Source organism: Coloeus monedula (genome assembly GCF_965178545.1).
Source record: "Coloeus monedula genome assembly, chromosome: 16".
NCBI classification, from domain to species: Eukaryota; Metazoa; Chordata; class Aves; order Passeriformes; family Corvidae; genus Coloeus; species Coloeus monedula.
The window spans coordinates 8,173,723-8,196,365 of NC_138796.1; the positions used below are offsets into that span (position 1 = coordinate 8,173,723).

General features: G+C 57.3%; 4 protein-coding genes across 4 annotated transcripts; 2 read left to right on the plus strand and 2 right to left on the minus strand.

Moving 5' to 3' along the window:
* Positions 1-1,453: 1,453 nt before the first annotated feature.
* On the plus strand, positions 1,454-7,988 carry LOC309579223 (testis-expressed protein 2-like; the record flags this gene model as incomplete). The annotated part of the gene is made up of 12 exons (XM_082292414.1): positions 1,454-1,575; positions 3,083-3,972; positions 4,076-4,276; positions 4,357-4,657; positions 5,067-5,281; positions 5,451-5,609; positions 5,715-5,814; positions 5,975-6,107; positions 6,208-6,345; positions 6,569-6,781; positions 7,076-7,196; positions 7,863-7,988. Exons 2-12 carry the CDS (start codon positions 3,094-3,096, stop codon positions 7,986-7,988), a joined length of 2,586 nt encoding a protein of 861 aa, XP_082148540.1. The 5' UTR covers positions 1,454-1,575; positions 3,083-3,093.
* A 923-nt stretch (positions 7,989-8,911) lies between these two features.
* On the minus strand, positions 8,912-16,320 carry RPL3L (ribosomal protein L3 like). Its single transcript, XM_082291986.1, has 10 exons — positions 16,210-16,320; positions 15,039-15,231; positions 14,517-14,685; positions 13,246-13,381; positions 12,317-12,503; positions 11,458-11,618; positions 11,109-11,210; positions 10,926-11,021; positions 10,197-10,316; positions 8,912-9,024 (listed from the first exon to the last, which is right to left on the minus strand). Exons 1-10 carry the CDS (start codon positions 16,210-16,212, stop codon positions 8,968-8,970), a joined length of 1,224 nt encoding a protein of 407 aa, XP_082148112.1. The 5' UTR covers positions 16,213-16,320; the 3' UTR covers positions 8,912-8,967.
* A 1,191-nt stretch (positions 16,321-17,511) lies between these two features.
* NDUFB10 (NADH:ubiquinone oxidoreductase subunit B10) lies at positions 17,512-19,232 on the plus strand. Its single transcript, XM_082292487.1, has 4 exons — positions 17,512-17,716; positions 18,355-18,493; positions 18,775-18,914; positions 19,038-19,232. The coding sequence occupies exons 1-4, from the start codon at positions 17,569-17,571 to the stop codon at positions 19,130-19,132; spliced, it is 522 nt and encodes a 173-aa protein (XP_082148613.1). The 5' UTR covers positions 17,512-17,568; the 3' UTR covers positions 19,133-19,232.
* Positions 19,233-19,587: 355 nt separating this feature from the next.
* On the minus strand, positions 19,588-22,424 carry RPS2 (ribosomal protein S2). The gene is made up of 8 exons (XM_082292011.1): positions 22,403-22,424; positions 22,141-22,299; positions 21,936-22,025; positions 21,386-21,493; positions 20,650-20,823; positions 20,415-20,574; positions 19,908-19,999; positions 19,588-19,709 (listed from the first exon to the last, which is right to left on the minus strand). Exons 2-8 carry the CDS (start codon positions 22,294-22,296, stop codon positions 19,629-19,631), a joined length of 861 nt encoding a protein of 286 aa, XP_082148137.1. The 5' UTR covers positions 22,297-22,299; positions 22,403-22,424; the 3' UTR covers positions 19,588-19,628.
* Positions 22,425-22,643: the final 219 nt, after the last annotated feature.

The following is a 22,643-nucleotide window of genomic DNA, read 5'->3' on the forward strand; positions in this document are numbered from 1 at the left end:
GGGGCTGGCTGGCTCTTGGCACCCTGCTGGAGGCACTCCAAAGCCCACCTGGCTCCTTGCTCCCCCAGCAGCATGAAACCCACTCCTGTATCCACCCGTAAAACCCCTGAGAAGGAGCGATGTGATGCGCAACTGGGAGCAGAGGATGGAGCTGGGATCCCACCCTGCCCAGCCCATCGGCCAAAGTTACATTCTGAGCTTGCAGAATTCCCTCAAAGCCACCTCGGTACTCCCTGATCTCGGGATAATGCAGAGCGCTCCAGGGACAGTGTCACAGCCAGGTTCTGTCACAGTGTTTTGTGCAGATAATTAGAGAGGGATTTCCAGCTCCTTTGGCTGGGTGAGGAAAGCGCTGCTGTGGTGCGACATCCCCGCCAGCAGCACCACTGCCACCCTAATTAACCACAGAGGACTGAGGGAAGTTAATGAAGTTGATATTTCAATTAACTCACTGATTCTACAACCAAAGCAAACACCAGGTGGGCAGTGCCCCCCCAGGAGCTCCCACCATGCCACTCTGTTCCATGCCACCTCCTGCTCCCTTGGCCGTGTGAAGGGAATGTTTTAGGGAGAGATGCCCCAAGACACCAGCCCAAGCTGGGTCGCAGCTTGTCTCTGTCAGGTCACGTCCAAGACTTGAATTTGAACCAAAGCTGGGAGCAAGGAGTAGAATTTTGGAGCTGGAATCCAGTGGAGATTCTCACTTGGTTACGGCTTTGGTGTGTCCACACACTGTGAGGGGGGACACTGTCATTAGGGGTCTTGTGCCCCTGCCCTGCAGAGATGTGACCATCCTGGGCTGGGTGTCCCAAGCACTGCTCCTCAAGAGACATCCCACTCAGCCCCAAACCCTTCCAGGGATGTCCCAAACAGGAGGGATCACCCCCTGAGAGCTGTTTGCTGGCACCTCCAAAGCCACCATCATCCTATCACCCTGTGACCCAGCTGAGCACACCCAGCTGCCCCCATGAAAACACTTGCAAGGACCTTCATATCCAATTTATCCTGTAAAGAGCAAAAAGATCCCCATGATCCTGCAGGGCCACGGGCTGGGGACGAGCTCTGGGCTGGGAGGTGGGGTAGTGCTGGGCCACGTCCACACTCAGCATTTGCTCTGTGACACCTGAGCCAGCAGCAAAGCCTCCCCCGGGGCTGCACCTCCCTCTCGGGGTGCTGGTGGTCCAGCCAGGGCACACAGCTGGGTCTATCCTGCTGCACCCCACCTTCCAGCACCCCCTCCCCAGAGGTGGCTGTTGCAGCAGCAGCAGCGTAGCCCCCGCTGTACTCACCATCCCTGCCAGAGGAGAACTCCCATACAAGCCCAGGCTATTATTATCTCCGTCTTCCACCGTGCTAATGGTCTCTCAGGAAACAGACTTCTTTTTTTGCCTTATTTTTTTTTAGCTTTTAAAACCCACGAGTACGGGACCGGTGGGAACAGAGAGCCAGGCACGGCAGAGTGGAACACCGGCAGCACTGAGCCCAGCACTGGGGAGACACTGTCCCCCTGACCTGGCAGGGACACGGAGCAGGGACCGGGCAGGACCCTGCAAGGACCAGCCCAGGGACGTTCTGGTAGGAACAGCCAAGGGTGATGGGCAGTACTGGGGATACTGGGAGTGGCTGTGATGTGATGCCACTGAGAACCCCGCATGATGAGGAGCAGGGGGTGCCCAGGCTGCAGTGCTGGGGTGGGAGGTGGACAGGGCCCTGCGGCATCAGGGGAGGGATCCCTTGGAATCACAGAATCATGGAATGCTTTGGGTTGGAAGGGACCTTAAAGACCACCCCTGCAGTGGATAGGAACACTTTCCATTAGAGCAGGTCTCCTCTCAGGCCCAGCTCCACTGCTCATTTCCCTCTGCTCACTCCTTGTTTGGCTGTTTTGGTGCCTTGCCAGGTGCTGGTGGTGCCAGCAGTGCCACAGCCCTGCCCACGGGCTGGACAGCAACAGCCAGGCTCTCTGCAGGGAGCTGGGACCACCAGGATAATCACCCGTGGATGACTTGGGGTTAACAAGTGGCTCCTGTAAAGGAGAAGCAAAGCAAGAGCTGAGATTATATAAAGGGGGCTGGAGGCAGCTGCGGCACAGCCTGTAATTAATTCCTGGCACTGAGGAGCTTTGAAGATCCAGGGCGGTTCAGTGCGAGCGTGAGGCAGCCCCAGGGTCCCTGGGATGCATTCCTGCTCCTGCTGCAGGGATGCTGTGAGGGGAAGAGGGCAGGGGGGGCTGAGCACTCCATGGACCTGCTGGGAGCTGACTCAGCACCGCGGTGGCCCTGCAGAGCCCTTCCTGCAGATCCCTTCTCCCTCTCAAAATCAGGGAGGGGGCACGGCTCAGAGCGGGTCAGCCCATGGCTTTGGCAGGAGTGCTGCCATGAGGGACAGTGGTGGCTGGTGGGGACAGGACTGCACTTTGTTGAGGCCACAGACCCCCTCAAGACAATGGAAATCTTGTGTTAGAAAAACTTGTGTGCCCCCTTAGTAAAGCCAGAGATTGCTGGCTGTGCTTATGGAGCATCCCCACGCTGCACTGGGGCTGCAGCTTGGGCTGGCTCCATTTTGGATTCATGCAGTGCTTGAATCAGGGGCCAAACCGTGAACATTTAGAGGAGTCAGGGAGTCGTGCCCGCTGGCCTGGCATCCCTCCTCGCAGCCCCAGCACTCGCACTGGGACCAGTGGAATGTCCTGGTGCAGAAAATTCCCCTACTTTGGCTGCAGCCCTGGCTGGCAGCGCCGGGCTCTCGGCAGCCCCCGGCTCTCGGCAGCCCCGTTGCTAATTGCCTGGCTGAGGTTTATCCTCATTAGACAAGCGGTTTCCCACACGCAGCCATTGAGCTCATCTCACCACGGGGCCTTCTGCATCCCCTCCCTGTCGGGAAGCACAAGGAGAGCCACAAGCTCTATGCCCCAAGCGCATCCCCAAACAGGCTGGAAGGCGCCCAGCCCAGAGCGATGGGTCCCGGGAGATGCCCCCGGGCGATGCCGATGGGGTTGGCAGGACTAGGGCAGGGATATTCCGTGTCTGAGGTGACCCGGAGCTCTTCCAGCTCTGACAGCTGCTTCCCTGTCCCTCGGCAGTGCCGTCGGCGATGCGAGCGATGGCAGACCAGGCTGCGGTGGCAGCAGACGCCTCTCCAGCCCTGGCACCGTTCCCGGGCTCACCTCGCCGTGGGGACACCGAGGGACCAACGCCCCATCCCGGCGGCACCAGGGAGGACACCGGCGGCCGGGATGGCTGCGGGCCCCTTCACACGGCAGACGGGGACGCAAAGCGTCCCCCCTCGCCCCAGCCCGGGGGGATGCTCCTGGCCGACCTCCCCCGGGCCCCCCAGCCCCGGCTGATCCCGGCCAAGTCGCGCACGGCTCCATCGTCGCCCAGCGTGTCCCCGTCGGAGAGCCGAGCCGGCCTGCTCCGGCTGCGCGACGCCAGGCTGGAGGACACGAGGCGGCGGCTGTCGGAGGCCGTGCAGGAGCCCCTCAGCCGCCTCAGCCGCCTCATGGCCGAGGACAGCAGCCCCACGAGCCGGGCCAAGGAGCCGGGGGGCAGCCCCGGGGGCAGCCGCGGGCCCGGAGGCCGCCGGGTGCGGGACTGGACGCCCTGGGAACCCACCCTGAACTGCCGCTACGAGATCTGCTCCTACGGGGACGTGATCCAGGTGGTGGAGGTGGCACAGAGAGACGCCGAACCCCCGCTCCCAACCCCCGAGGAGCCGCCGCCGGCGCGGTCCGGGGCCACCGTGCCGGGCAGAGCGCTCGCCTCCATCGCCCTCCTCGCCTACGGGTACCTGGTGCTGCCGCTGCCGCCCTACGCCGCCGGGCTCGGCGTGGGGCTGCTCTGCGGGCTGCTGCTGGGCTTCCTCGCCGTCCTCCTCCTCGTGCCCAAGGCCCCGCCGGCCGCTCGGGGACCGTGGGGCCGCCTGCGCCCCAAGCTGCTCCCGGGGGAGCCGCGGGAAACCCCCCACCTCCAGGTAGGAGAGGGACGGTCCGGGATGAGGGGCTGGAGGGGGTTGCAGAGTTGGAGGTGCCTGTGGTGAGCAGGAAGCAGCCGGCTCCCTCTTCCCCCTTTTCCAGGGCTGGATGAATCAGCTGCACGTGTACGACCCCGAGCTTTTCCATCCGTCGCTCACGCACTCGGTGCTCGCCGTGCTGGACGGGTCCACCCTCAAGCTGTCCTACCCCAAGAGCAACATCCCGCGCCGAGCCACCTTCGAGGAGGAGATCCTGGACGCAGTCTTCGTCAGCCACCGCTGCTACGACCTGACCGACGCCAAGGTGAGCCTGGAGGTCCCCAGGACCCTCCCACGGGGACCTCCCACGCCTGGCCCGGCCTCATCCCGCTCTCGGTGCTGCAGGTCTTCCTGTGCCCCCCCAGCCTGGCCCGAAAGCGGACGTGGAACAAGAAATATCCCATCTGTGTGCTCCTCCCCGAGACGGCGGAGGGAGAGGGCAGGAGCAGCGAGGAGCATGACACGGAGCTGCAGGGGGATGAGGGGACAAGGAAGGTGCCGGTGTCTGGGCAGGACATCCCAGGGGACTGCAGGGAGAGGTGCCTGTACCTGTTTGGGCGGACAGGGCGAGAGAAGGAGGAGTGGTACCAGCACCTCGTGCAAGCCTCCCATGGGACACCTAGCAGTCACGGTGACACCAGAGCAGGTGAGGAGCAGCCACCATGGCCTCTGCTCTGTGCCAGGACTGATCCCAGAACACAATCCCTTGGTGGGCAGCAATGAGCACAGAGGGGGACATGGAGGAGCCCAAAGTGTAGCCAAGAGGGTTCACCTCGTCAGCACAGAGTGAGTGCCATGTCACTGGCATCATGGACAGGCATCACGTTACCCTTGATGCTATCCTGACCCAACAGATTGGATATTAGGCAAAATTCTTCCACTGAAAGGGCAGTCCAGGCCTGGCACAGCTGCCCAGGGCAGGGGTGGAGTCCCCATCCCTGGAAGGAGTTAAATCCCTGTGGATGTGGCACTTGGAGAGGTGCTGGGGAATGGTTGGATTGATGACATTGGAGGGATTTTCCAAGCTAAATGATTCTGTGATTCCATGTCCCCAGGCATGGGATCAGTTCCGCAGAGCAGCGGCAGCAGCAGTGGGGGCAGTGCTGAGGACATCCCATCCACAGATTCAGCCAAGGATCTGTCGGGAAGCGTTGAGGAGATTTACCTGGATTACAGCACCTACATGGCCCGATTCATGCCAGCACAGGGGGCACCCAGTCCGGACCGGAGCCCCTCTCATGGAGCTCTGGGCAGCCCCACGCCCACAAAGGTGAGTGGGACAAATCCAGCACGGGGAGCGGGACTCGAGCTCTAAGCGGAGGCTGATGGACCCCACACAGAGCCACTTCCAGTCTGTGGTTTGTGTGAGCAGCCAAGCCCTGGGGCAGGAGAGCACCAGGACAGCAGGTTCCACTGCTCACGGGGCCACCTCGCTGCAGGGGCTGGTGGCTGCTGTCGCTCCGCAGCTCGGCGAGGACACGGCGAGCATGGCCTGGATGAATGCGCTGGTGGGGCGCATCTTCTGGGACTTCCTGCGGGAGCAGTACTGGGCTGAGCAGGTGTCCAACAAGATCCAGAAGAAGCTGAGCAAGATCAAGGTGAGAGGCAGGAGCATCAGATCACTCGGGGCAGCCTTGTTCCCAAGGCTCCATGGTACATGCCAGGCTGTGGTGACCGTCCCCCATGGGGTTTCCCTCCATCAGCTCCCGTATTTCATGAATGAGCTGACGTTGACAGAGCTGGACATGGGCACATCTATCCCCTCAGTTCTCAGCGCCTCCAACCCCACTATCAATGAGCGAGGTAAGAGCCCCACAGAGGGACAGGGACCCCAAGGCTGGCTTCAGGATGGCTTTACTGAGCTGCCAGCCCGGTCCCCAAAGCTGGGAGGTTTTGGCAGCACGCAAACAGCTCTGACCCCTGTGGTGCTGACCTGATCTTGCCCTGTCTCTCTCCCTGGCAGGACTCTGGGTGGACATGGAGGTTACCTACAGCGGCTCGTTGCAGATGACGCTGGAGACAAAGATGAACCTCAGCAAGCTGGGGAAGGAGAGCTCTGCAGAGGAGAGTGGCCCTGCAGAGGCAGGCAGAGAGGGGTAAGGAATCTGTCCATGGATGGGCTCATCCTGCTCCTCCTGCCCCAGTGAGGCGAGGCTGCTATCCCCAGAGCACCCCGTGATCTCCTGGGGTTTGCAGGGCCAGGCCGCGGCTGATCCTGCTGGCAGACAGCGATGCGGAGTCATCCAGCGCCGGCTCCTCTGACGAGGAAGATGTCACCACTGCAGAGCCCGTGGGAGCCCTGGGGGAGCGGCTTCCCCCGCCTGGCACCGAGGGGTAAGGGGGTGTTGGGGGTTTGTGCCATGGGGGGCACTGGGAGGGGCTGGGGGATGCACGGTGCCACATCAGCACGGGAGCTGGGGGACAGTGTCCCCAGCAGGGCACACACAGCACATCGTGGCAGCTTTCAGAGGGGACTCTGTCCCTGTGGGGTGCCGTGGCAGAGGGCTGGGGAACCCCAAAACCCAGCAGGGCTGAGCTGGGGCCCCTCTTGCTTTAGCCACGTCAGCGGCAACAGCACGAGCCGGAAGATCCTGCGCTTCGTGGATAAGATTGCCAAGTCCAAGTACTTCCAGAAGGCCACAGAGAATGAGTTCATCAAGAAGAAGATGGAGGAGGTTTCCAACACGCCTCTGCTGCTGACAGTGGAGGTGCAGGAGCTGGCAGGAACCCTGGCCGTGAACATCCCCCCACCACCGACCAACCGTGTCTGGTACCAGCTCTCCTTTCCCCCACAGGCACATCCTCCTTCCAGCTCCCCTTGCTCCCTGCGAGGAGCCAACTCCAGGGCTTTGGGTTCATCTTGCGCACCAACAACCCAGGGCTGTTCCTCAAAGGGGCTCACAGACCTCAGGCTCATTTCTCTGAGTCTCCACCCAGGCCAACACAGGATCTGGGGACCCTGAGCAGCTGTGACCTCCTCCCTAAAACCCAGCAGTGGGGCCACCTGGGCTGAGCCACATCTTTGGGAGGTGATGCTTCCTGCCTCTTTCCTTTCCCCTCACAGGTACAGCTTCCGAGTGCCACCGCAGCTGGAGCTGAAGGTGTGCCCGAAGCTGGGCGAGCGGGAGGTGACATTCCTGCATGTCACCGAGTGGATCGAGAAGAAGCTGAAGCACGAATTTCAGGTGCCTGGGCTGTTCAAGGGCTTAACAAACCTTGCTGAGGCTTGGGCATTGCTGCCATCAGGGAGAGTCAGCCTCAGTTCGGGCCACTTGTTTCTGCAAAAAGCCGACATCTGGTCTGGTCTGGCCAGCTTGGAACAGTGAAGACACAGAACCCAAATAACAAGCTCCAGGGCTGAGGAAAAGTGATTTCCTCCCACCATTTGCAGGCCTGCCCCAAGCAGGGAGGGTTGGGGGTGTCAGGCAGTCCCAGGCAGATATCCCCCAAAAGGGCTGAATCCACCCATCTGCTCTGGTTTGGGGATGTTTGGGAGATTTACCTTCCCAAGGGTTTGTTTTCAGCCTCTCACCTCTGCTCAAAGAGCAGAAATGTCCCCACAGGTATTTAGGGCCCCCCAAAAGCCACCCATTTGGATGGCTTCAAAGTGCCCTGCTGTGGCCACCCCTGAAGCCATGGAGATGGGCAGAGCAAAGATAAACTGTTCCTGCTCATCCCCACCCTGATATCCAGGGCTGGGACCCCCCTGGGGCTGCTGCTGCGGGGGTGGGAGCCCAGGACCTCCAGTTCACAGCCTCTGACCCAGGCGTGGCTCCTGCCAAGCCACCTCCAGGCAGTGTCCCTGTGGTGTTCAAACCCGCTGATTTGTTATTCCGGATTCCTCTTTTCAGAAAATTTTGGTGATGCCAAACATGGACGATCTCATCATTCCCATCATGCGCTCTGGCCTGGATCCTTGGCCACCCACCACGGGACTGCCCCGGGACCTGTCAGCCAAGGGGGACAGGAGGCTCTGAAGCACAATCCCAGGGGCAGGGACAATGCCCGGAGCTCAGGGACCTCGCTGGGACATGGGGACACCCAGGGCCTGGCTACTGACCGCACCCAGGGCTGTGCCTGGATTCATCCTCATCCTCTGCTTCTGCAGATGAGCCTCTTCAAATCCTGCAAGCACACGTTCAGGGCACAACCAGGCTGCTGGAGACCCAGGAATTTCATGGCCACGTTCCCAGGACTCCTGGTCAAGTAGGCAGCTCTGGACAGTGGAGGGCTGGGCTTCCCACTGTCTGGTTCCCGAAGAGGGTGCAGGACACCTGGACCAGTTCTGCACCAAAGGAGCTGGGATCATTGCTGATCCAAAATTCCCAGCTCCGGGGCATCCCCCCCTCCCCACAGGCAGCTGGGCTGCAAGGAAAGCACGGGTGGGAAAGGAGTCCCAACTGAATAAATCCATCGCTGCCCAGCCCTGCCTAGCAGCCCTCTTCTTGTACACAAATTCCCATCTCTGCTGAGGATTCCAGCTGGGATCAGAGGCTTTGAGCAGGGAGAAGCCCCCGGGTTGTATCTTCAGCTCTGCAGTGCCTGGGGGTGTGTGGGAGAGGCAGTGAGGGGAGAGACAGTCGGGGAGCCTGGGCAGAGGCAGGTCATGGGGAGGCCCTGTATTCCCAGTATTCCCAGTGGAAACTGGTGCAGAAGTGCTGGTACCTGCTCTGCTCTCTGCTGGATGAGAAGAAGAAGAGTCTTCATGGTGGTTTGGTGAGTGGAAAAATTCACTGGGCAAAGGAAAGGGAGGATCCAGAGGACACAGCAGGCACTTGGCTGTCCCAGTTAGTCCCTGTCTGTGTGGGCCAGTCCCAAATGCCACTTTTCCCATCCCCACCTGCTGAGAAGCCTGAAAACAGGCAAGACACCCCTCCAGAAGGAAGAGAGGGAGCAGGCATGGCTTGGAGCCCCTTTATTGCATGTGGCCTCTCAGGCAGCCTTGGATCTCCATCCTTAGAGCTCTTCCTGCACACCTGGCTTCTCCTTCACCAAGTGTTTCTTCTGAGGACCCTGGAAGAGAGCAGAGAGGAGAGTTTGGTGTTAGGGATATGCAGACATGGCTGTGTCTGGGCTGTGGGGACCAGAAAGGCAGCTCTGGCCAGCAGCTGAAAAATGGGGTTATCCTACAGCAAGTCAACCCTATGGGAGCAAATGGCAGGAATTACTTATGTCCCTCAACTTCCAGGCAAATGTGATGTTTTACCACAGAATCCATGGGGGAAAATGGCAAAGAAAAGAGCTGCACTCAGGTCAAACCTCCTCCTGTCACCGAGCTCCTCGTCACAGCAGCTCAGGGCTGGCAGTGACACAACAGGCTCCTGACACTGAGCTGAAGGAAATCAGCTTAACCTCTAAAGAGCTCTGCCTAACCAATCCCCCTGCCAGCTCTAAGGAGGCTTAGCCAGCTTCACATGGCATTTCTGGCTGACAGGCCAGATCCAGACGCAGTTTACATCTGCCTGGGATCCAGGCAGTTGTTTCTTTGCCTTCTCCTTCTCTCTCTCCTGGTTTATTCAGTGCTTCCTCCCCTTCAGACTCAGACTTGCACTAGCCTGGTGAAGGCTGCAAAACTATTCAGGAAACTGCCATGTTTGGAATTTTTTTTTTTTTTTTTTTTTTTCCCAGATTTAAGAAAAATACACTGCTTGGCCTTCTTGAAAGCTTCTGACAAAAGCACCATAAATCTGCATCTGAATTTGACCCAAACTTTTTTCCTCTAAGAACATTAAAGCTATAAATCATTCCAAACAAATCAAAGCAGTGCACAATTCCAAGTGAAAGGGACCATATGGCCAAGACAGTGCCTGCCAAGTTAACTGCTTGTTTAAAACTTCCCATGGTAAATGGGAACTGGTTGCCCATATGGTCTCTTATTTGCTGGTTGAGTTGTCTTGGATCACTCACACAACCATCCTGTTCTTCCTTAGCATAATTTCTGCTGCGTGAGCTGAGCTTGTGGCTGTCTTTACTCAAGAGAGTCTCAAACATTCGTTTGGCTGTTGTTGTATCGAGAAACATCATAGAATCATGGAATCATAGAATCCTGGAATGGTTTGGGTTGGAAGGGACATAAAACTCATCCAGTGCCACCTCCCTGCCCATGGACACCTGGAAGATGCTTGGTTGGAGTCAGTCAGTTGCTTTAGCCCCATGATGAGCTGGAGGCAGCCTGAGGAACTCACCATGAAAGCCCTCTTTTCCTGAGCTGTCTGGAAGCGGCCGTGGCCGAATTTGGAAGTGGTATCAATGAATTTGAGCTCGATGGCTTCATGGGCCCAGCGGCTCGTGTGCACCAGGAGGGACTGGGAAAGAACAGTCACAACACATCAAGATAATCATTACAGAAAATCAGGACAGCTGTTCTCATGGAAGCAGGGTTGGAATATCCTCTAAACAAATATCTCCTCAAAAATCTGTGTTCTCAGAGCAACACCCTGGTGCTGAGGTGGTGGAGAGCTTGCAGAGCTGCTCTTCACTCAGCATTTCACAGAGTCACAGAATCAACTAGGCGGGAAAAGACCTCTGAGATCACCAAGTCTAACCTATAGCCTAACACTGCCTTGTCAACCAGACCATGACACTGAGTGCCACATCCAGTCTGTCCTTAAACACCAGTGACTCCACCACCTCCCTGGGCAGCCCATTCCAATGCCCAATCACCCTTTCTGTAACAATCCATCATTTCATTTCTGAAATGAACCCCAGCCCTCAGAGCTCTGAAGCTCTCCAGAGAGGCTCCATCCACCTGCCCACTCCACAAACCCTCCACCTGCAAATGGCCTCAGCACCACATTCGTGTGCAACACAGCACCAAGGACCCTCCCAGTGTCCCTGCACAGCATTTGGAGGGCTCTCCATGTGGAGAATGTGTCCCTGGGAAGCTGCAGTCCATCCCAGCCTGGTGCTCTCACCTTCCGGAGGGTGAGCACGCGCTTCCTGGTACCCACCACACAGCCCTTCAGCATGAGGAAGTCGTTGTTGACCTCCCCATAGTGAGGGAAACCACCCTGTGGGGAGAGCAGAAGGGTTGGTGGGCAGGAGAGCTGGCTGGAAGAGTCAGGAGAGTCACAGCCCTGTCACCTCTCAGCCCTTACCATAGGTGTGATGGTCTTCTCCGTGATATCGTAGTGCGTCGAAGCGTTGTTCCTCACCACTTTGCCATCCTCCACGTGGATCCCATGGCCAATGCGGTAAATCTGGGAACAGACAGGCAGCAGAGATGGAGACTCTCCTGCCCCTTGCTGAGGAGCTTCACAGGGTAACCAAATCCCCCACAGAATCACATGGTTTTCACCAAGGTGTGCCCTCGAGCAGCAGAAAAGCACCGGGAAAGACATGGAGATGTCTACGGAAATATCTGGGAGGATAAGGGCAGCTGAGGGCACCGTGGGAAGGAGGATGGTGACAGGATGGGAGGCCTGAGGGAGCCCCCCCGGGCTGTACCTTCTTGTTGATCTCGGTGCGGTGGTGGTAGCCCTTCTGGCCAGCCCGGGCGATGGAGTAGCCCACGCGGGCCGGGTGCCAGGCCCCGATGCAGGCCACCTTCCGCAGGCCCTTGTGTGTCTTCCTGGGCAGCTTCTTGGTGTGCCAGCGGCTGGTCACCCCTGGGAGCATGGGAACAGTGGGCAGGGTCAGCAGGGAGGGGCAGGGCAGGGGCTGGGACAGGGGAAGCAGGGTCCCATCATTCTCCTGAGGGACAGTCCCATCCTTCTCCTGCAGTTCTCAGAGGAGGCTGTGTTGGGAGGAGATGAGGAGCTGTTCTCACTTCCCATGGCTCTGATCAGACTGGGATGTGTTCCATGCCCCCAGGGACACCCACACCCCTGCACATGTGGGGTTTGGGAGACATTCACACAATCACAGAATGGTTTGGATTGGAAGGGACCACAAAGACCATCCAGTTCCAAACCCTGCCACAGGAAGGGACACCTCCCATTAGATCTGGTTGCTTTATGTCCTGACAGTGCCTCTGAGCCTCCTGGGAGGCCTCTGGGCACAGTAGACAGCACAGCTTTCATTGCCCTTAATCTCAGGGAAAATCTTTCCACCAGAGGTTACCTTGTCAGCTCCTTTGTATCTACATCAGAGATGCCCCTGTTGCACTTTTCTCTTGCTGGAATCCCTGAGATTAAGGAAACCAAACTCTGCCACAACAGAACTGGATGTCATGCTTAAGATCCCGAGGCTCTTTGCTACTCCCTCTACAAAAATTTGGGGGTTCTCAGTGTTGTTAACACCTTCCTGCCCCAAAACCACCTGATGGGCAGAGCCATGTGAGAAGGACAGACCCAAACCCCTGTACCTTTCATCCCGTGCCCCTTGGTCACACCGATGACATCGATCATCTCGTTCTGGCTGAAGACGCTGTGCACAGAGATCTGCTTCTCCAGCCTCTCCCGGACCCAGTCGACCTTCTCAGCCACTGTCCCCCCATTCAGCTGGATCTCCATAATGTGGGCCTTCTTCTGCCTCAGTGGGAGCAGCCTCATCTGCAGCACACAGTGGTTTAGGGTGGCATGTGGCCCCTCGCCCCACAGACACAAGGGTGCAGCAGGGCTGGGTCACTCAGAATCTGTGAGGAGCACAGGGGTGAGCAGAGCCACTGCTTCACCAGCCTCTCTGCCACAGGCATGCCCTTTCATAGCAGCCCTGGGTCAGCAGTTCCTGGTGTCTGGGATCTCGTGGAGCCAACTCCTTGTCCTTGAGCCCAGAGACCTCATCTGGGCTTTAGCCAACTTAGCTCTCCCCCAGACTCCAAAGCAGCCCTTAACTCCTGGGATCAGCATGAAAACGGGCCCCTGTGTATCCAGCAATCAGCATCTGGCAAAACTGTGCCTGCCCATGTGGTTATTTTTGCCTAAAACATTTGACACCAGTTGCTAATTTGAGGTGATCATGAGGCCCAAGGTCCCTTGCTGACACAGGACTCAGGACCTGCCCAGGCTCTGCCCTCCTCTTGCTCTCTTCCACGGGATGTGTATGCTCCCATCAGGATGTGGGGGCTCCCCAGCATTCCCAAAACACAGCCCCCGAGGCAATCCTGGAGCAGGGAGCTCTGGAAGGGGACTGGGAGGTCAGGAGGCAGCTGGAAAGGTCAGTCAGCACCTCCCATTGCCCTGTCTCACACCATCTGCTCTCTCAGCCTCTGTGACACCACCAAAACACCCCCTGATCCCATTTCCAGGCCCCTCAGAGCTGAGGAAGCCCCCAAGCTTTGGGGGACGCTCTGACCTGTGTGTGCATAATGACACGGATGACCTTGCAGTACTTCTTCATGGCTGCAAAATCCTTCTCCAGCTGCCTTTTCCCAGCCTCATCCTGCCATTTTTTGCAGTACTTGGTGAATGCCTTCTTCTTGCTCTTGTGCCTATGACAGAAGTGGTTTGACATCCATCAGAGCTGATAAAGGGCTTGTGACAGTGCAGAGAGGGGACAGGTCACCTTGTCAGGCACCTCCTCGGAGGCACAAGGAACCTGTGGATACCTGAGCCTCACCTGACTGTCAGGACCTTGAGGTGGGAAGAGGAAAGTAGATAATGAGCCGTGAAAAGGGCTTGTTCAAGGGTAATTCAAACCTTTCTGCATGAGGAATGCAGTTGTCTCCCACTGACTGACTCAGCACCACCAAAATACAGGCACAAAATGAGAGACAGGAGAAAGCAGGGATCAGGGGCTTGTGCGTAAGTCTCCATGGCACTGTTACAGGAGATTCCTACAGCTAGGAAGCCACAAAGCAGCCAGGCACTTCCCTGGTACCTGTGGATACCTGTGCCTCACCTGACTGTCAAGGGCTTTGGGAGAGAAGAAGGAAGTGGATGAGTTGTGAAAAGGGCTGACAGGAGAAAACAGAGGCGTATGGTGGGTGGGTCTCCATGGCACTGTCACAGGAGACACAATTCCTGCAGCAAGGAAATTCGTGTTTTCCACTTCCCTCTCTGCTGAGGGGTGTTGATATTTATGAGGGCCAGGGGCCACATTCTGCACCAATATTCCCCCTGGCAAATCTGGTTTCACTCCAGCTCAAGAATTCCCGTTAACTGGGGAGCTGACAAGTCCAACCTACACAAGGGAAAAGGAACCTGCCATATGATATTGTGGAGAGAGCTAACTTGGTTCAACCATTAGAATAAATTTACATATGCACATGCTGCTCCCCAGCATCGGGCTGTTTGCAGTGTCTCTGTGCATGACTAAATAAGCAGCAGTTTCACTCCACAGGAGTTGAGCTGTCTGGGCATCCCGGAGAGCCTGTGGAATTGCTGCCAGAGATCCCTCACAGGCAGCCCCCCAGGAAACCCCCCACTCTGGGAATCCAAGAATCATTGAGGTTGGAAAATACCTCCAAGATCATTGAGTGCAGCCTGTGACTGATCCCCACCTTGTCATCCAGCCCAGAGCACTGAATGTCACATCCAGTGGTGCCTTGGACATCTCCAGGGTGGTGACTCCACTACTTCCCTGGGGAGTTCCAATGTTAAATGACCCTTTTAGGGCACACATACCAGTTCTTGTAGAAGCGCCGCCGGCACTCATCGCTGATGTGCTCAGCAAAAACAGTCTTGAAATTCCTCAAGCCCTTGGGTGTCTCGATGTAGCCCACAACCCCCACCACCACCATCGGGGGGGTCTCGATGATGGTCACGGCCTCCACCTCCTCCCGCTTGGAGACCTCTGCAAAGCAGCAAAGGGAAGTGGTGCTTGGCATCCTCTGGGATCAGGTCATTCCCTGGAGGATTCCGGCTGTCACAGAGAGTGCTGGGGGCAAGGTCATGTTTGGTCTCCAGCCAGCCCCAGCCTTCCCATCTCCCAAACCACCACTCACTATCGCAGCATGGAGATTTCCAGCAACTCCCACTCAGCCCATGCTGAGGTGGCCTGTGACCATCCAAGATCTGGACAGCCAGGATTTAACCTAGAAGCTGTGGGCTCCACCACCCCTTTCCAGAAACAGCCTTTCCCAACAAGCCTAATCCCCTCCTTTCCCTCCTGGATGTGGCCCCATGCCTGCTGCAGCCAAGCCTTACTGAGCCCAGGCCTGTGCACCTCCCGCACAGTGTGGGTCATTCCAGCCTTGTAGCCCAGGAAAGCTGTCAGGTGCACTGGTTTGCTGGGGTCATCCTTGGGCCAGGCCTTCACCTTCCCTCGGTGCCGGCGGCTCCGCTTGTGGGGCAGGAAGCCCAGGTGGCCATGCCTGGGAGCAGAGAACTTGCGGTGGGACTGCGGAGAGGAACAGCGAAGGGCAGCTTCACTCTCAGCTCCCGGAAAATGGGGCAAAGCACAACAAAATTTCCCCTCTTCTACATGGGAATACCGGAGAGATTCCGGGCTCTTCCTTGAGTTGTAACAGGGTGGGATTTTGTTCAAGCTTCTGTCATGTACATGGAAAAATGTCACAGAATTCTGGAATGGTTTGGGTGGGAAGGGACCTGAAAGCCCATCCAGTTCCACCCTCCTGCCATGGGCAGGGACACCTTCCACTATCTCAGGGTGCTCCAAGCCCTGTCCAACCTTGGACACTTCCAGAGATCCAGGGCAGCCACAGCTTTTCTGGGCACCCTGTGCCAGGTCCTCACCACCCTCACAGGGAAAGGATTTCTACCTAATACCCAGTATAAATCTACTCTCTGTCAGTGTGAATTCACTAAATTTCTGGACAAATGATGCCACTTAAATAAAAAACTTAACATGATCTCCCTCCTTCAGCTTCCTCTGAAGGACTTTGAAGGAGAAATACATTCTCTATTAGATCTGTCCTTCTGTGCTCTTAATTATAACAATTTATTTGGAACCTGCAGCACCAAAAAGGCCTGCTCGGAATTCCTGGGCTTTGTGTCATCAAGGCAAATGGCACAAAAAAAGCACAGGCAAGGATCAGGAACACAGGGGAAAGGATGCCCAAAGGAATGGGTAACAGGAACATGCACAGGTTCTAAAGGCACCTTGAAAGCCAGATGAGAAGAGATAAATATATAGACTTCAACCACAAGCAGCAAAGGGTTAGTCCTGCACTCACTGCAGCTCCTTCCTAGCTCAGATCAGTCCTAGCGCCTGGCTGTGCTTTCCACCAAGCTCATTTTCCAGCCTGAGTGGAACTCTGAGGATTCTGACCCCATTCCAGTGGCACTACCAGGAGCATAACCCAGCCTTGCTCGCTGACCCTCCACACACAAGCGACTCCAGCAGAGCTGTACCAACCATGGGACGTCTTCGGCCCGGGGCAGCAGCAGAGAGAGACTGTCAGGAAGTGCCTCCCCAGATTAATACTTAAGATGGTTATGGGTCTGAAGACACAAATTTAGCCGCTCGCTTCACCCGCTGCGATATTCATTTCATTCCTGGCAGGTTGGACACAACAGTTGTGGTGTGATAAAGGTCAATTGCTGCTGGCTCAGTTTACGCTTCTCCCTCCTGAACAACTCCAGTGTGAATGGCAAGAATTAGGGCAGTTTCCTGAATTAGGGCAGTTTCCAAATGGGTACCACACACCCAGAGCTGTGAACACCTGTACCAGGTACCCCCAGCACAGACTGAAAAATCTGTCAGCCCAGGCAAAAAGGCTTTGTGATTCTGATGTGAAAAGAGATCAAGACAATAGACCTCGGAATCACAGAACAGTTTGGATTGGAAGGGACCTTAAAAACCATCCAGTCACAGCTCCTGCCATGGGCAGGGACACCTTCCACTATCCCAGGGTGCTCCAAGACCTGTCCAACCTGGCCTTGGACACTTCCAGGGATCATGGGGCAGCCACAGCTTCTCTGGGCACCCTGTGCCAGGGCCTCCTCACCCTCACAGGGAAGGACTTCTCCCTGATATCCCACTTAACCCTGTCCTCCGTCAGTGGGAAATATTCCCAACAGGTCAGGAGCTGTCCCTCTGCTCAGCCCTGTGAGGCACATCTGTAGTGTGGTGTCCAGCTCTGAGCCCCCTCAGCACAGCAGGGCCAGGGAGCTCCTGGAGCGGGGCCGGCAGAGGCTGCGGAGCTGAGGAAGGGCCTGGAGCAGCTCCGTGCCCAGCACAGGCTGAGGGAGCCGGGGCTGCTCAGCCTCGAGAGGAGCCCCAGCTGAGAGGGGCCCTCAGCCCTGGGTGTCCCTGTGTGTGGGGAGGGCTCTGAGCAGGGCCCAGGCTCTGCTCCGGGGCCCAGCAATGGCACCAGAGCAACGGGCAGGGACTGACCCCAGTAATTCCCCCTGCACACACAGACTTTATCCCCGTGCAGTGACCAAGCACTGGAACAGATCCCACAGAGGGTGCAGAGTCTCCCTCACCAGGGATATTCCAGAGCTATCTGTACACAGTCCTGTGCCATGTGCTGTGGGATGGCCCTGCTGAGCAGAGAGGTGGGACAGACGGGACACACCGTGAGCTCCTCCAACCTGGCCCGTCCCTGATTCTGGGATCCCCTCACGGAGGAGGGAGATGCGCACTACAACTCCCGGCGTGCCCCGGAGCCGCCGCCATGTTCCCGCGGCCCCGCCCCCTCAAGGGTCACCCCCATATTCCCCGCTCCCGGCGCCTCAGGGGTCGCCGCCATCTTTCCCCGCTGCCGCCGCGATGCCGGAGGATCACGACTGGGAGGCGTACAAGGTGCCGCCGACCCGCACCCCTGTCTCCGAGAGGACCACGTCGGTGCCCAACCCCGTCAACTTCTTCCAGAGCGCCTTCAGCTATGTCTTCGACGCGCCCGTCACCTTCGTCCGAGGTACATGCGGGACGAGACCCCCGCCCCCCCCCTTCCCGCTCCCCGTGGGAGTTGAGCAGCGACCCGGGGACGGGGACACAGGGACGGGCACACCGGGGCACGGGGCAAAGGCGTGAGGACACGGGCACCTGGACAGGCAAAGGGCACACGCAAGGACACGGGGAGTCTGATTCTGACAGTAACAGCAACGGGAACACAGAGGGACAGGACACAGGGACATGGGACATAGACAAATAGACGGCGTGGACACAGGGACAGACAGGGACAGGAGACACAACATGGACACAGGGACAGACATGGACAGCAGACGCAGAAGAACACAGCATGGACACAGGGACATAGGACAGACAAGAACAGAGCTTGGATAGGAGGACAGACACAGGGACATGGGTCACGGACAAGAACACTATTGATAGTGGGACAGGGACATGGGACACAGCATGGACATTGGGAGAGGTGCAGGGGCTTGGGATACAGGGACAGAGTAACACAGCACAGAGGGACAAACACACTGGTGGGCATGAGCTGGACACAGTAATGGACCCACTGCTGCTGCCTGGGAGGGCAGCACCGGGCAGTGCCAGCACTGGGGCTGTGCTGCCCCTCGGAGTTGGGGTGTGACCGGGCTGTCTCTGCAGAGTGGATCGAGCGGTGGCAATCCAAGAACAAGTTCTACTACTACCACCAGAAGTTCCGCCGTGTGCCTGACCTGAGCCAGTGCCTGGATGGTGACTACCTGTGCTACTATGAGGCCGAGGCTCAGTGGAGGAGGGACAGGTATGGCTATGCCTGGACTTTCTCCAGGCGAGGTCACAGCAGAGCACACAGCTCTGGGACCTGGAGCATTTTGGTGGATGCTGGGGTGCTGAGGCAGCACCTCCAGCCCACCCCATTACACATCAGTATCTTGCTGTCCCTGCAGCACACCTGGCATGGTGGCATTAGGAACCAGCACCCTGAAAATCCAAGCTGACATTCCACAGGGTGTCCTCACCCATTGCTTCAGCTTTTCTGTCATCTTGTAGCTGCTGTTATATTCATCACCATCTTTTCTGCAGGATGGTTGATCAGGAAATCGTGGAGATAGTCCGGGAAAGAATGGCTGCATGCAAGCAGAGGGAAGGGCCCAACCGTTTCCAGAACTGTGCCAAGGAGATGGAGCTGCTGGCACAGGTCACCAAGGCCTACCAGGACAGATGTGAGTATGGCAGCAGCACACAGGGAAAGGGTCCTAACCCAGGGAAGGGGGGTCTGAAACCACACTTGTCATGGGACACAGGCTTGTGGGAGGCACGGCTCAGACATTTCCTTTCTTTTTCAGACGGTGATCTGGGTTACCATGGGAATGCACGGACTTGCCTAATGAAACAGAAGCACAGGATGATGGAAGAGAGGAAAGCAGCTCAAGAGGAGTAGAACAGTTCCTCCCTCCATGGTGCTGGTATCCAAGTGCATGTTGCTTCCTTGACCTCTGGTGCTGTTGGCCTCCACAATAAACAGACATCTGTACAGTTGAGATCTGTATTCATTCTTTGAAGAGCTCTGCAAGCCCTCAACTACAGGCACTTGGGGCTGCCAGTACTGGGATTTGCCCTCTGGACCTCTTCCTCTCCTCCATGAGCCACCAGAACACTTCATGCTGCTGCGCCCAGCACTGGTTGCGAATTCCCTCAGGATGGGTAAAGATGATGTGCCCCTGCAAGTGCCCAGGGCCATGCTGGACAGAGATTGGAGCAGTGCTGTCTAGTGGAAGGTGTCCCATGGCAGGAGTTGGAACTGGATGAGCTTCCAGGTCCTTTCCAACCCAACCCCATTCCATGATTTAGCCCACCTGCCCCGAGCACCAACCCCCCCATCACACCAACTACGAGTTCCTGGTTCTCTGATCACTTTATTCTCGTACAAAACCCACTTAGGTTGTGGCCACAGCGGCTGCCTGGGTCCTCTGCACCGACACTCTCGTGTGGGTCTTGGCCAGATGATCAGTGAACTCCTGCAAAAAACACAGCAACAGTGGGTTATTTCCTCAAACCCCTCATTTGTTCCTTAGCACCACTTCCCATCCCTGGTGTGCGTGTGGGGCTGGGGGTAGCTCAACTTTATAGCTACCAATTCTTTGGGTACAGAAACCTGAATTTCAGGGGCAAGAATGGTTAAGATTTGAGCTGCCAAGTTACCGAAATGCTCTTACCTGGTAAGGAGACTTGGTGAAGACGGTCTCTTTCCAGAGGTCAGGAGTCAGGTAACTGTAGGTTTTGGAGATGGCATCAAAGGTGGCTTTAGCTGCGGAGAGATGTCACACACTGCCCATCAACTGCAGCAGAACCAGCCTGCTGATCCCACCTACAGCTCCAAAATATCCCCCCAGTGCAAAAATGTGGAATTCTGAAAGGATCAGGGAGACCACAGGAAGGTCTCTCTGATGAACCCACAAAACTCAGGTTTCTCTCTCTCTCCAGTTACGACAATTACACTACAGCACACAAGTGCAATCGCGCAGATTGGGAGATGTGGGATTGTAAAACCCCCATTTCTGTAATTAACTTTCACAGAACCCGCAGCAGGACCAACCTGCACTGTCAGCAGAAGTCGTGGCTTCTGCTTCACTGCCAGAGGCACAAACCACTATGAAATGGAGATGCTGTGCCCCGTCAGTGACAGAAGTGGCCGTAAGCTACATGCTAGCCCCAGAGCTCACCGAAGTTGCCGAGGGTGGCTGTGCAGCCCCGTGCCGATGTGTAGCAGTCATCAATGCCAGCCATCATCAGCAGCTTCTTGGGGACAGGGGCGGACACGATCCCGGTGCCACGGGGAGCCGGGATCAGGCGCACCAGCACGGAGCCGCAGCGCCCAGTGACCTGCAGGGACACAACGGGTCACACCTCCAGAACACACCCCTTGAACAGCCCCCAGGGCCAGCAGGGGACACTCACCTTACAGGGCACTGTGTGTGGCTTCCCGATCTTGTTGCCCCAGTAGCCGCGTCGCACGGGCACGATGGACAGCTTGGCCAGGATGATGGCCCCACGGATGGCCGTGGCCACCTCCTTGGAGCACTTCACCCCCAGCCCCACATGGCCGTTGTAGTCCCCAATAGCGACAAACGCCTGAAGGCAGAAGAGGAGTTTTCACTGCTCCCTCAGCGGCATTTCCCACCAAGAATACACCGTGGTGGGTCGCTCAGCAGGAACTCAGAGCTCACCCCCAAACCTTATACACAGTTCTTGAAACCCATTTTTGCCCTCAGAGTTCATCCTTCAGTCAAAATCAATAAGGTTAAAGCACTGGGATTCAATTCCCTGCTGCAGCCTCACATTGGTCAGAACTCCCCATGATATCCCAACAGCATTCTGTCTTTATACCCAAAACTTCTCCCTGAAAACCCAGCACTGCTGTACAAAAACAACTAAATTTTGCAGTCTCAGAATAGTTTGGTTAAAAGGAAGTTCAAAAGTGTTGCAATACAACTTTTGGGCCAGTACTGCTTCAAAGACCATCTGCACATATCACTAATGCTTTCAAGTTAAAATACACTTAGTAAACTATTAATGGTCCTCACAGCAAAATATTTACTAAAGAGGACAGAAACAGGGATTTGGAGTGATGAAAATAACACTAAAAATGCAAAAAGTAAGTTGTGAATGCGAGGATCCTGAAGAACAGGATTACCTTGAACCTGGTGCGCTGCCCAGCACGAGTCTGTTTCTGCACAGGCATAATCTTCAGCACCTCATCCTTCAGCGAGGAGCCCAGGAAGAAATCAATGATCTCCGACTCCTGCAAAAGTCAGGCACTGAGCATACAGAAATCATGGCATCCTGGAATGGTTTGGGTTGACAGGGACCTCGAAGGTCAGCTAATTCAACCCCCTGCCAAGGGCAGTGACACCTTCCAGTATCCCTGGGTGCTCCAAGCCCCATCCAACCTGGCCTTGGACACTTCCAGGGATCCAGGGCCTCCCCACCCTCACAGGGAGGAATTTGTTCCCACCTAACCCTGCTCTCTGGCAGTGGAAAGCCATTCCCCCTCATCCTGTTCCTCCAGGCCTTTGTCCACAGCTCCTCTCCAGCTCTCCTGGAGCCCCTTTAGACGCTGTAAGGGGCTCTAAGGTTTCCCGGAGCCTCCTCTTCTCCAGGTGAACATCCCCAGCTCTCCCAGCTTGGCTCCAACCTTTGGAGCCCCTCCCTGACCCATCACTTCCATGTCCACAGTAACTCACCTTGATAGGAAGCGAGAAGAGATAAATCTCCTCGAGAGACTTGATCTTCATATCCTTGACCAGGCGACCGAGCTTGGTGACAGGAATCCACTGGCAAGGAAATCCAGGAGCAAGAGTCACCAGGCGCCAGCACCCGTTGGGAACCGGCTCTGCTGCCCCGTGCGAGGGGTCGGCAGCACCCCCGGCCCCGGCGGTCCCCACTCACCTCTTTATCCTCGGCTTTGCCTCCGCGGGCCCCGCGGCCTCTCCCGCGGCCCCTCCCGCGGCCACGGCCGCGGCCCCGCAGCCCGGTCCCGAATCCACCGCGGAAGCCCCCGCGGGCCGCTCCTGCTCCTCCCGCAGCACCGGCGTCGTCCGCCATTTGCTGGAACAAAGCGGGACGTCAGCCGGGCCCCGTCGGTCGCGGATGGGGCCGGATGGGCCCGGGACCGCCCGGGGCCCGCCGCCATCGCTCCCGCCCTACTTACGTGATCTCTCAGCGTAGAAGGCCGCACCACCGCGCCGCCCGCTATTTATAGTGCGCGGGCATCTCGCGAGAGCAGCGCCCGGCAGTGCCCAGCCCCGAGAGCTGAATGAGGAATACACCACAGGGTAGAATGAGCGGCTTATGGTGAATTATACAGAGTGAGGGGCGGACGCGGCTCCCGGGATAACAGCGGGCGCACGCGGCGAGCGCTCAGTGAGCGGCGAGGCGGCGGCGGGTGAGGA